This window comes from Galeopterus variegatus, unplaced genomic scaffold (genome assembly GCF_000696425.1).
Source record: "Galeopterus variegatus unplaced genomic scaffold, G_variegatus-3.0.2 Scaffold4630, whole genome shotgun sequence".
In the NCBI taxonomy this organism is placed as follows: Eukaryota; Metazoa; Chordata; class Mammalia; order Dermoptera; family Cynocephalidae; genus Galeopterus; species Galeopterus variegatus.
In genome coordinates this window covers 160,772-173,875 of record NW_007730741.1, presented here as the reverse complement: position 1 = coordinate 173,875, position 13,104 = coordinate 160,772, and the positions used below count along the sequence as shown (strand labels likewise).

The 13,104-nt window shown below is 32.7% G+C and overlaps 1 protein-coding gene across 1 annotated transcript in view; it reads right to left on the bottom strand.

The window, feature by feature from the left end:
- Positions 1–1,226: 1,226 nt before the first annotated feature.
- LOC103603485 (mannosyl-oligosaccharide 1,2-alpha-mannosidase IB-like) overlaps positions 1,227–13,104 on the bottom strand; it is a 68,091-nt gene continuing 56,213 nt past the window's right edge. The window contains exons 4-5 of the mRNA XM_008588010.1: positions 7,682–7,800; positions 1,227–1,731 (exon numbers count right to left, since the gene is read on the bottom strand). Of these exons, the coding sequence (XP_008586232.1) occupies positions 1,633–1,731; positions 7,682–7,800 (218 nt within the window). The 3' untranslated portion in view covers positions 1,227–1,632. The remainder of the gene's footprint in view (positions 1,732–7,681; positions 7,801–13,104) is intronic.

The window sequence follows — 13,104 nt, the reverse complement described above, 5'->3', positions numbered from 1 at the left end:
AAATACCAGCATCTTCAAACATTATTTCCTCTAAAAAAAAAATAGTAGTACATGGATAGCTCACTCTTTACACACACAAGCACACAAAAATAGATGAAACACTTAAATATAAGCATGTAAATTTATAAAAAACCTAGAAGTAAAATTGGAATTTTTATTTTTTAGTAATACAGACATAGCTTTCTAAGGAATCTACAAGTCATAACAGTGAAAATAAAATCCTAAAAATGATTACTTTAAAGTTAACTGCAAAAAAAAAAAAAAAGAAAGAAAAAACCCACAAAGGACGTCATAAAAATACATCTTTATAACACATACTACAAAAGATGAATTTTCTTAAATTTACAAAGAGCTCTTACAAATCATTCAGACCAACAAAACAATTTAAAAATATGGGTGAAGAAATTTCTCAAAAAAAGTATAGAAATGACTTCTAACATCTTAATTTCTCTTTCTCCCACCCTCCAGCCCTATCCTTTAACTCATTTGAGTAGTAAAAAGGAATTTCCCACACCCACTTCCCCTTACCCTAAGTTTTAAGTGTATCCATGTGTTTTGTACCAAAACTTTCAGAAAGAAAAACTCAGAGCTGTTGTGCTTCTTTTTTATTATTATTTACAGCAATAAATTGCATTCAATTTCCAAACAGGAAGTTTTAATAATTAATTTTTATTTTTTATTTATTTTATTTATTGAATAAGAACGATTATACATATTTTTGGGGTGGAACATTGAGATATTTTGATCAAATCAGTATTACTAGCATATATATTGTTACAAATCATAATTATTCTTTATGCTCCTTGTCCAACCTCTCCCCTTCCTCCTTTCCTTCCTCCCTCCCCCCTCTAATTACCCTAGATTTCTTCTCTCCTTCTGAAATAATAATGGTTACTCTGTTAATCTGTTGCCTAGGTGATCTGTCCAATGCTGAGAGGTATGATCAGGTCCCCCAATATTATCGTAGAGCAGATGCTTCTTCTGTCACTCTGAAATGGGCTTTGTGGAGAAAGACATCCTCTTCTTTTCTGTATCTCTGCTGGTGACTCTCCTAGTGTCAATGCACTGCAGTGGTTGGCAGACCATCTGCATGGTAGTTGTGGTGTCTAGCCGCTTCCCAGCAGCCATGGTTATTGTGACGGCTGTGGTGGGCCACCCACATGGAGGTGATGTTTTTGGCAAACTACTTGGCACTGACAGTGTGCCTGGTTGTGGGGTATGTCCGGTCCCCTTCTCCATGCCTCGGTTCCCCATAATAATTAATTTTTGGTCTTAGAATAATTCACATTAATTCCTCCTGATTAACTCCTTAATTTTGGTCTTGTTAGGTTCTGTTCCCCCTTTGTTTGGACCATGCCATTAACTGCAATGGCAAATCCTTGAAAAGTCTTGCAAAGGAGATGTGGTGTATATAATGTTAGGATCTGTGATGAATTTATATTTTATTGATATTCTCAAAATGGAAAATCCAATGAGTATTCCCAAGGAACAGTTCTACTTAAAGCATCCAGTTCTTTTCAGCAAACCTTCAGATTAGTTCAATATTACTCAATTTAGAAAAATGATATGCTGCTAGGAAAATCTTTCATTTTATTAAATTCCATTCACAACGCCTTCCCCCAAGACAATGTATTACTTGATTTTGCTCACCTCCTCTCCTGAAAGGTAATATGCTGCAAGTAGGCCTCCAATAAATCGAATGTTGACTTCAAATACAGATACCTCTGAATTCTGTGGAAACATATTGAAAATATTCATATATGCATACATAATGGTTTATAATTTTCAAAATATTTTCAATTCCTTATTTGTTTCTTACAAACACCCTGAGGAGAATGTTTTTCCACTTTGTGCATCTTCATTTTTCATGCACCTGCAATCTCACCTCCCATTTGCTAATAATACTGAAACTCCTCTAAAACTATCACCACAGCTTCTTAAATGCCAAAACCATGTACCTTACAAAGTACTGTGAAATTATCAAGATATTTAACACTCTTGACTATTGTCCTTTCCTCATGAGAGCCTCCCCTTCTTGAATTCTGGATCTTGAATTCTGGAATAGCACTCTCTCTACTGGTGGTCCCTTTCCTTCTGTTCTAATCACTACAGCATAATTTTTACTTCTCTCTCTCATGAATTTTAAATATCTTCCTAGTACTTATAATAACTTAATAAATGTTAAAGGAAGCATCAAAAACATGGTGGAATGATGAATTATTCAATTAATAATGTTGAGAAAACTGGCTCCTAGTTAAGAAATTAATGCAGATCCTCATTTCACATACATATCAAAATAAAATCCAAATGGTTTAGAAATAAATGAAAAAAGTAACAACATATAGAAGAAAATGTGACAATATATAAACTTCCTTGAGGGAGCAGGTACTTTATAAACATAAACTCAATAGTTTTGATAATAACTTGATGATAGACTTGAAACCTCCATTAAATGCAAAGTACCTATATCAAAAAAAATCATGAACAAAATTAAAAGGCAAACAAACAGAAGGAAGTTTGATACAAATATAACAATATTAATAACCTTACTACATAGTCTGTATGTTTGTATTTAGGTGTGGATATAGATATTGCTAGTAAAATTCTAATACATGGAAAGAAAAGTAGAAGTAGCAGAGAACATGACCAATGAATCCAAAGAATATATATAATTGATTAACAATAACATTCATAATAAATTTTTAATAAATATTTAAAAGAAAAATGAATTAATGACTCTGAAGTCTTTCCAACATGCACAAACAGAGCATATCACTTGCTAACACAAGAATATGTCTCCAATGTAGAACTTTCACAATATAATGTAATTTTTTTCACAACATGATTGTCATCTCACCCCATGCTGGAAAGCTAAGTGCTTAATATTACTTCATATATTGCCAACATATAGCACACTGCAGGGCACACAGTAGACATTCACTAAATATAGGGAAAAGGAAAGGGGGCAAGAAGAGCCACCCTCACTGACCAGAACTGTAACGATAACCTTCTAATCAATTTCCCTGCTTTCATCCTTACTTTTCTCCCTACACTCTACTTACTACCCAATAGTTAGGGTGAGCCTTTTAAATCTTTGTCAGCTTAGGTCAATACTCTCTGCAAACCCTTACAATGGATTCCCTTATACTCAGAGTAAAATAACCAATAAGACCCAACATACTTAGATTCCCCCACAATCTCTTTGACATGTCTCTTATATTATCCCTTATACTCCTTCACTATGGGCCTACTTGCTGTTCCCAGAACTTCCAAACTCGAGACTCCTGTATCAGTCTCTACACTTGTGTTACACCCTTGTCTAGATGCTTTCCCTTCATACAGCTAAATGAATCACTCTATCATTTCCAGCAAGTCTCTTAACAAATGTCACCTTATCAGAGATTGTTTCTAACTACCCAGTTTAGTAATCCCCCATCACTAATACCCCTCACTTTGCATTATTTCCCCAACTAACACTTATCATCATCTGATTTACTATATTAACATATACAGATTGAGCGTCCCTAATCTAAAAACCCAAAATCGGAAATGCTCCTTTGAATGTCATATCAGCGCTCAAATAGTTTTGGATTTTGGAGCATTTCAGATTTCAAATTTTCAGATTAGGGATGCTCAACCTGTAGCAATAAAACATTTCTATTCGTAAAACTCATATCTTCCCTCACTAGAGAGACAGAAGATATAAAAAGTTCTAGAAGGAAGATATGGGAAAGACGCATTATTAAAAGGAATAATGATTTAGAATTTTCTGAAACTGATGAAAACATATATCCTCAGACTGATGAAATATTATAAGTCCTTTAAAGAATAATCCATATATAGACACATGGTAATGAAATTACAGAACAACAAAGTGAAAAAGAAAATATTAAAACAAGGTAAAAAGGATAGATTACCTTTTAGAAATTAGAATGATAGCACGCTTTTCAACAGCATAACAAGCAGGAAAGACAATGGAATTGTACCTTTAAATGGCTGAGAGAAAATAACCATCAACCTCTAATTCTATTCTCAGCTATAATAGCTATTGAGAGAACCTTATATTAACATGGCTTCCTTAGGCCTCTTCTCAGAAATGTCACCTTTTAAAACAGCAATACCCTACCTCTACCTACTCCAATTCTACTTATTCTTCCTTATTATTCTCCACAGCACTTATCACCATCTGACATACTATATATTATTTGAATATTTGTTTACTGTTTTTCTTCCAACACTAGAGTATAAAATCAAGAAAGAGATAAGATTCCGTTTTGCTCATTATTATAACTACAGAATCTAGAACTGTGTCTGTTGAAGAGAAGGCATTCAACAAATATATTTATTCATTCACTCATTCCTTAATTTGGAAGTTTCAAATATAACTTGGAACCAACTAGTTAATAATTACATATTAGACAAGAGGGAGATATGCTAAGTTAAACCATTCTAAGATAATTATGTTTTCCAGAAGGAAGATAAAGAAATCGATCAGTTTTAAACTTTGATAAGTATACATATTAAAACCTTAATTAATGCCAAAATGAATGGAAATAGAAGGTTTAAATGTCAAACTAGTAGAGGAAAAAAGAGATGTAAAGTAATTTAATTCAAAATACGGAAGGAAAACAAAATAAAAGCAAATGTAAAGTACATAATCCAGGTAGTAAAACAAAGAAGTAATACCCAACTCCAAATGTATGTTATCATAGGAAATGTAAATATTTCAAACTTAACAGTTAAAATAAAAAGACTCTAAGATGATAAGACTAACAAAATCCAGACATACACTGTACGCAAAATATACAACTACAACATAATGACATAGAAAGGTTTAAAGTAAAAGGATGTAAAATGACTGTGTTGATATTAAACTATTTTTTCTCAGGTTCAAATCCACTCTTCTATATTCTACTTTGTTAAACTGGAGTTGAAACTCTGCAAATGCATCTCTCATTTACCAGCTAGCTCCCTTTCAGACCCTATCAATACAATATTCCAAAAAGATAATGCAAGACTGAAGAAAGGAGATGAGACTTCTATCTTCCTGTTTACTTCTAGTTTCTGACAGTGTCGCTCCAGCCATGGTTCTTCACCCTGCAGTGGCAGTTGATTCCAGGGTACAGTTTCCCTGTCTCACACACACATACACACAATCCCCAAATCAGCCTCACTGTGCCCCTTGGAGATAATCAGTCACTAGCTAGGTACCTCCTCCTCACAGGTCTGAATTTCAGCTTTGAGAGAGACCTTCTAAGAGCTCTTCAGGAACCAGCAACACCTGGGCAACACTGGGTACTAGTTCTACAGAGCCCAAGCTACTAAATTTTAAGGATCCCAACATCTTCCCATTATTCTCATAGCCACATGGGTGGTACCTGTTTCCAGTAGATACTAGCTCTAGTGATACCACAATGCCCTTTTTGCCTTTTTGATTCCCCATTACTTGGTTAACAATTCTAAACATTATATCTTTTAGTTAAAATAAATGGTATAGTCCTAGTTCCTCAATGAGCCCAGACTGGCACAATGATATGCAAGGGGATTATTAGCTATAATAAAGCTTCCATGTTAATAAATGGGAGTTTTGAGATTGCACAGATGCCAATTCTCTCCAAATTAATCTGTAAATTAAATGCAATCCTCATCGAAATTTCAACAGTTTTTCAGAACTTGAAAGAACAAAGGGCTGAGAACTAAGATAATTTCCTTGTAGAACAAAATCATATATCAAAATTCAGATACAGATATCAAGCTGCTTATAAAAATACTGTAGTTAAGATAGTTTAGTATTGATGCAGAGATAAAGGAAAAAGCCTATAGAAAAGAATAAACTAAAATTACTAATATATGACTAAAGTGGCACGTAAAAATAGAAATGTAAACAGTGCTAGGATCAATTGATTATTGCCTATTTCACCCTACAAAAATTAATTCCATATGAATTAAAGACTAAATGCAAAAGCAAACCTTTAAAACATTTAGAATAAAATACAAGAATATATTTCCATGACCTTGGAGTAGGGATTCTTAAACCAGATACAAAAAAGCACAATCTACAAGGGTTACATAGCTACACAGAAAAAAAGACTACACTTCTCAGCTTACCTTCACAGTTATATGGGGCCACATGCGTAAAGTCTACAAGCAAAAAAGGGGGGACCAACTCCTGAGAAGTGTTCTTAAAGAACGATCACGTGTCTTTCCTCTGTCTCTTCCTCTCTCAACTAGAAGGTAGATAAGATGCCTGGATCACGAGAAACCATTTGGACCATGAGATCAAAGCTATACAAGGAAGTTGACAGAGCAACAAGACAAAGGATCTCAGGTCCTTGATGATCATGGAGCCACCACCCAAACCAGCCCTGAACTGCTTATGTCTGTACTTAATATACATGAAAGAGAAATAAACATCTATCTTGTTTAAGCTATTTTATATTAGGTTTTCTGCCACTCACAAATTTAAACTTAACCGATAATAAAAATTGTTCTAATTAGGTCCAAAATGCTAGCATAATATAAAAGAAAATAAACAGTTTTTGTCTAGTTAGCACCAAAAAAGGCAGAGAAAAAATAATTATGCGTGTAAATCACAACTTAAATAATAAAGAGTCTGCCAGAGGGAAAAGCACATAGAGAAGGAGTAAAGGACACTGCAGTCAAAAGGAACAGCATGCACAAACAGCATGAAAAATTATAACAAATATAACAAAACAGTCCACACATCTTTTAGGTGAAGACTGGTAATAATGAAAATAACTGTTACCATTTACTGAGCATTAAATATGTATCAAATTAGCTCAAATAATCCTCACAACATTACAATGGAATAGCAATTTTATGACAGGTTTAGAAAGAATGAGGAACTTTCCCAAGTCACACAGCCAGAAGGCACCTGTACTGAGCTTCAAACCTAAGCTATATCACTTAACAACCATGCCAAAGTGCTGGAAAGACGGCCGTAGGCCTAATTATGAATGTTCATCAAACCTGTGCCATATCATTAAATATTTAAATTTAAAAAACACTTATTACTTATAAAGTAATTTATGGTTTCATGATATTTCTAGTTCATCGCCTTTTTTTCCGCTATTGCCTTAACACATTTAATACATTGCCTCAAATGATAAGGGCAAGAAAAGTAATGGAAAATAAGAAAGAGCATGTATTTTATGCAAATATTAAATAACTGATAATCCCAAAAAAAGAAAGAGGATTTACCATTAACAATTTCTTTAAACTGCTAGCACAATGCTCAAAACTACTATGGTTATTATCTTAAGCTGTTCAGGCTGCGTAACAAAACACCATAAACAGCAGAAATTTATTTTTCACAGCTCTGGAGTTTGAGAAGTCTGAGATCAAGGCACCAGCAGATTCAGCATCTGGTGAGGGCCCACTTTCTGATTCACAGATGATACCTTCTCACTGGGCCTTCACATGGTAGAAGGGTCAGGGCAGATGTCTGGGGCCCATTTTATAAAGGTACTAATTCTAATCATGAGGGCTCCACCTTCATGACCTAATCACTTCCTAAAGGCCCCACCTTCTAATACATAACATTAGTTATCAGATTTCAATACACGAATTTTGGGAGGACACAAACATTCAGACCATCTCAATCAGACACTATTTCTTTTCACAGTCAATCTAAGAGATTAATTATCAATTTTATACTCACTACACTGAAATCAAGGTTGTCTTCAATCCATCTTTGTCCATCTTGGAATTCAGCATGAAGTCCCATAATGTAAAGGGTATCCAAAGCATCTACTATGGTAGCACCCATTTGTGAACTTCCTATATTTAGGAGGAAAAAAAAACTGTCCTTAAAAAAGATTCTCTTCATATAAGGTCTATTTTATTTTTTTATATATATAAAAAAGTAAATTAACATAAGAACATGAGTATAAAGACCAAAAACAATACCAAACACTGTTCACTCTTCCATTAGAGTAGAAATACACATAGTTTAATATATTTTACTAAAGATGGCACATTGATAACTAATAGGAAGATAAAGAAAAACTAAAAGAATAATTCTCCTTAATTTTCTGCCTGGTCAGAATATAAAATACCTATTTACTTAACTGAGCTAGAAAAAAAGAGAAGATTAATTGAAGAATAGAAGAAAGTTGACAAGTAACAAACTAAATCATAAGACAATCATGCCCTTTCTGGTCCAAATTCACAGAAAGGACAAAAAAATATATTTAAAAATAATAACAGGTATACAACAAGGATAGATAACCATACTGGAAAACAACTATAATAATCCTTAACAATCAAAAAACAGGTAGATCATACTGAAAAAAGAAACCATAAAACAAAATGTGAGTAGAGAAAAATCAAGATAATAAGACCTATTCACCTTCAAGAGATAATCCTAATCTTAAAAGAAATGATCCTGAGAGAGAAGGAGGGAGAGAAGAATTAATTCAACGACAACTTAACTAACACCAAAACTAGATACTGAGAACACAAGACAAGAAAACAGGCCAGTCTTACTAATGAATGTAACTGCAAAAGTCCAAAATAAAATAGTAACAAAATAAATCTAGCAGTGCAATAAAAGAATAAAGAATCATCATAAGAACAAATCTGTGTAATTGCAAACAAATGGAAAAAAACAATTTTTACCCAGTAGAAAGATCAGAGGGGTTCTCCCCAACCCCACAAACGGAATTATTATTTCTGTCCTCTGAGAACAGAAATAATCCCCAAAGCTTACTGCCTACATTAACATGGCTTTACTTTTACAATGTCTTTAACAACATGAATTTACTGTGGAACAACATAAATTTACTGTGGAGACTCTTACCAAGACAAAAGCTACAAAAAAATTTATTGTTCATTCCAGGAACTTCCTGAAAGACCCATCAACTCTTCAACAGAAAGTATCAAATAATGGTTTATATCCCAAAACTCTGAACTCCTTGCCCCCAAATATTCCCCTTACCAATCCACCTTAAACCAGATTTAAAATCTCAATAAATATCTCCACTTTGGCCTTCCCCTGCTGAAAGGCTACTAATACTAAGGATCTGATAAGGTAGTGATCTCCTTACCACAGTTAGCATTAACAGCTTTGTCTTATCAACAGTTTTTCTTGGTGATATTTTAGGAGTCAGCATTCAATATTACTTAGTTCGCATATTCCATTTACTATTCTTTCTTCTTCCATTCCTCTTTCTACTGGGTAAAAGATATTTTCTTCCAATGGTTTAAAGCTACACAAATTTGTTCTTATGATGGTTGTCCTTCATTTACATGCCATTTTCTTGTTCATGTGCTCCTAATAATTTCTTCAAATTAGCAATATGTATACAGGGTACTTCAAAAAATTCATGGGAAGATTCATCTTCCCTTTTAATTCTATTTTTCCACAAACTTTTCAAAGTACCTTCGTATCTTCTCACTAACAAGCACTCCAACACACTAATAAATTTCTTGGTCTTCTCCCTATTGAGATCCCTTCATGTTGATATTGATCTAGAATGTTAGTTCTGGGTTATTACAGACAAACTTTCCTTTCACTTTTCTTTTTTTTTTGGCAGCTGGCTGGTACAGGGATCCAAATCCTTGACCTTGGTGTTATCAGCACCATGCTCTCCCAACTGAGCTAACTGGCCAGCCCCCTCCCTTTCACTTTTCTTAATCGTTAGTTTTTTATTAAGGTCAAAACTTCGTCAAGCAATTTAATCACCCATATAACCCTGTATTGCATAACTGATTGAAATATGCATCTCTTTTTATTTTAGTTATTCATTAGAAATATTTATCAAACATCTTAAATTCTTAAGAGTACTGTTTTTGTTCCTATTTCAATTTTTATAGGTAGTTATGTTCTTCAGTTATCTAGTTATTTTAGTCCTGAAAGTGCTTATTCTCTGAAGTGCTGACTACTCTGGAATGAAAAAAGGCCTGACCCACCTATTCTGTACCAGTCCTGGTTAATTCCACAAGGAGAGGTTTATGTCTAAGCTAAAGAGCTCAAGAAAGAGAAGGGCAAAATTGAAATTATTGGCTATGCTATCACTACGATTGTTTACCTAGACAACTCAAGATTTCAAGAGGAAAAAATGAAAAGGCCTAAAACCACCCTTTCAAAGAAGCAGAAAAACATGACATTGCAGAATATGTAATACATTAACAAAAATATATTATGAGAAGATGGGAATCAACTAAAGCAGTTCTTAGAGGAAAAACTCATAACTTAAAAAATTTACACTATTTAATAAGAAAGAACAAATGAAAATAATTGGATTCAATATTCTATTAAGGAAGTAAGGCAAAGAACAATAAACTTTAGCAATAAATGAAGAATCAGAAAAGCTAAAGGCAGAAATTTAATGAATTAGAAAAAAAATTATCAAAATAATAAACTTACTAGATGGTTCTATGAAGTATATATAATGAATCTACCACTAAGCTAATTTTTTTCTATTAATGATTTAGAAAAAAAATTATCAAAATAATAAACTTACTAGATGGTTCTATGAAGTATATAATGAATCTACCACTAAGCTAATTTTTTTCTATTAATGATTTAGAAAAAAAATTATCAAAATAATAAACTTACTAGATGGTTCTATGAAGTATATAATGAATCTACCACTAAGCTAATTTTTAAAAAGTAGACAAGGGGATAGAAAAATACAAAATAAGATGTAAACATGCAACCACAGACAAATACAGAGGAAATGAAGAAAATTATAAAAGTCCATTTTATTCAAATTTTCACAATAAATTTGAAAATGAGTAGAATTGATGATCCTCCTAGAAAAATATGTATTATTTTGAGTTACAAAAGAAAATACAGAAAATCTAAACAAAGAGACCAAAAAACAGGAAATTGAGAAGTGTTCAAAGAGCTACCCATTGTAAAAACACCGTACTCTGGAAGTTTCAAAGAACGAATTCTACTTTAATTTTACGACTGATAACTCCTATTCCACATGAACTTTTATACAACATAGGAGGGAAAAATCATAAAAATTCAATTTATAAATTTCATTAATTCATACCATTGATGAAAAAACCTAACTTACTAAGAAAAATAAAACTACATCTCATCTCATTTGTGAGCATCATGAAAATATTTAGGAGTGGAATTGCTGAACTGTATGGTAAGTTTATGTTTCACTTTATAAGAAACTGACAAACTGCTTTCCAGAGTGATCCATTTTATGCCCCCAACAGCAATGTATAAGTGTACTAGTTGTTCTACCATCCTTGTCAATATTTCGTATTGTTGCTGTTTCAAATTTTAGACATTTTAATGGGTATGTAGTGACACTGAATCGTGGTTTGAATTTTAATTTCCCTTATTACTAATGTGCATACTGTCCATTCATATATCTTCTTTGGTGGGTAATTCTTTATATATTCTGGATACATCTTTATGTATGTATTCCAAGCATTTTCTCCAAGACCATGGCTTGCTTTTTCATTGTCTTAATGTCTTTCAAAGAGCAGAAATTTTTCGTTTTCATTAAGTCCAATTTACCAAATTTATTTATTTTATAGTTGATACTTTTTAAACTCTAAAAAAGTCTTGCTTACCTCAAGGTAACAAAAATTTTCTCAAATGTTTCCTACTGGAAGTCTTACTTTTAGCTTTTATGTTTAGATCTGTGATCCATTTCAAGTTAACTTTTGGAAATAGTGTTGAAGGAAGAGTCAAGGTTCGTTATTTTTCCATATAAATATCCCGTTAATCTGGCATCATTTTTTGAAAAGACTTTCCTTTTACCCATGGAATTACCTCACACCTTTGTGTGTGAGGTAATTAACTATGTATGTGCAGTTCTATTTCTATTCTTCTCCATTGATCTCTATGTCTTTCCTTATGTTAAAACCATACTGTCCTCTTTACTGTAGCTTTACAGTAAATCTTAAAATTAGGTATAGTGTAAATCCTTCAACTTTGTTCTTTTTTATAAATTATTTTCACTACTGTAAGTGCTTTGTATTTTCACAAATTTTAGAATCAGCTTATCAATTTCTACAGAAAAGTGTACTGTCATTTTGATTGGGATTGCTTTCAATCTAAATATGAATTTAAAGAGAACTGATATCTCAACAATATTGAGTATTCCAATTCATGAATATGCCATTTCTCTCCACTTATTTAAATCCTCCTAAGTTTCTCTCAATAACAACTTGTAGATTTCAGTGTACAGGTTTTGCACATATTTTGTCAAATTCATCCACACAGAGGTTGCTTTTTTGATACTACTGCAAATGACATTATTTTTAAATTGTATTTATAACAGTTTATTGCCAATATATAGAAATATAATTGATTTTATATATAGAACTTGTATCCTATGACCTTACTGAATTTTTTTATTCTAGTACTTTTTTTCTTGTTTGGTATATTTCTTAGGATTCTCTTCATGGACAATCAGGTTAACTACAAGTAAAATTAATTTTACTTCATTTTCAATCTTTACTCTTTTTTCTTGCCTTAGTGTACTGGCTAGGACCTCCAGTACAATGTTAAGTAGAAGTGAGAGAGCAGACAACCTTGCCTAGCTAGCAATCTTAGGGGAAAGCGTCCAGTCTTTCAACATAAACTGCGGGAGGGAGCAGTTAATTTTTTTTTTTTTTTGGGGGGGGGGTTATTGTTTTTGTTGTCGTTTTGAAATTCCCTTATCAAAGTAAAGAAATTTTATTCTAGTCTAGTGTGCTGAGAGTTTTTATCAGAGATGGATGTTGAATGCTGTTAAATGCTTTTTCTGTATCTACTGAGATCATATGATTTTTCTCTTTTTATTCTCTTAATATCTTAAGTTACATTAGCCAATTTCCAAATGTTAAACCAACCATATATCCCTCAGATAAATCCCTCTTAGTCATAATATATTTTTTATAATTGCTGACTTAGATTGGCTAAGATTTGATTGATTGAAGATTTTTATGTATATATTCATGAAGGATATTGGTCTATAGTTTCCTTTTCTTGTAATATCTTTGTCTGGTTTTGGTATTTGGGCTTTAGTGGTGCTACCAAGAAGACATAACAATCCTAAATGCATAAACACCCAACAAGAGCACCTCAAAATACGTGAAGCAAAAACTGACTGAACTAAAACTAGT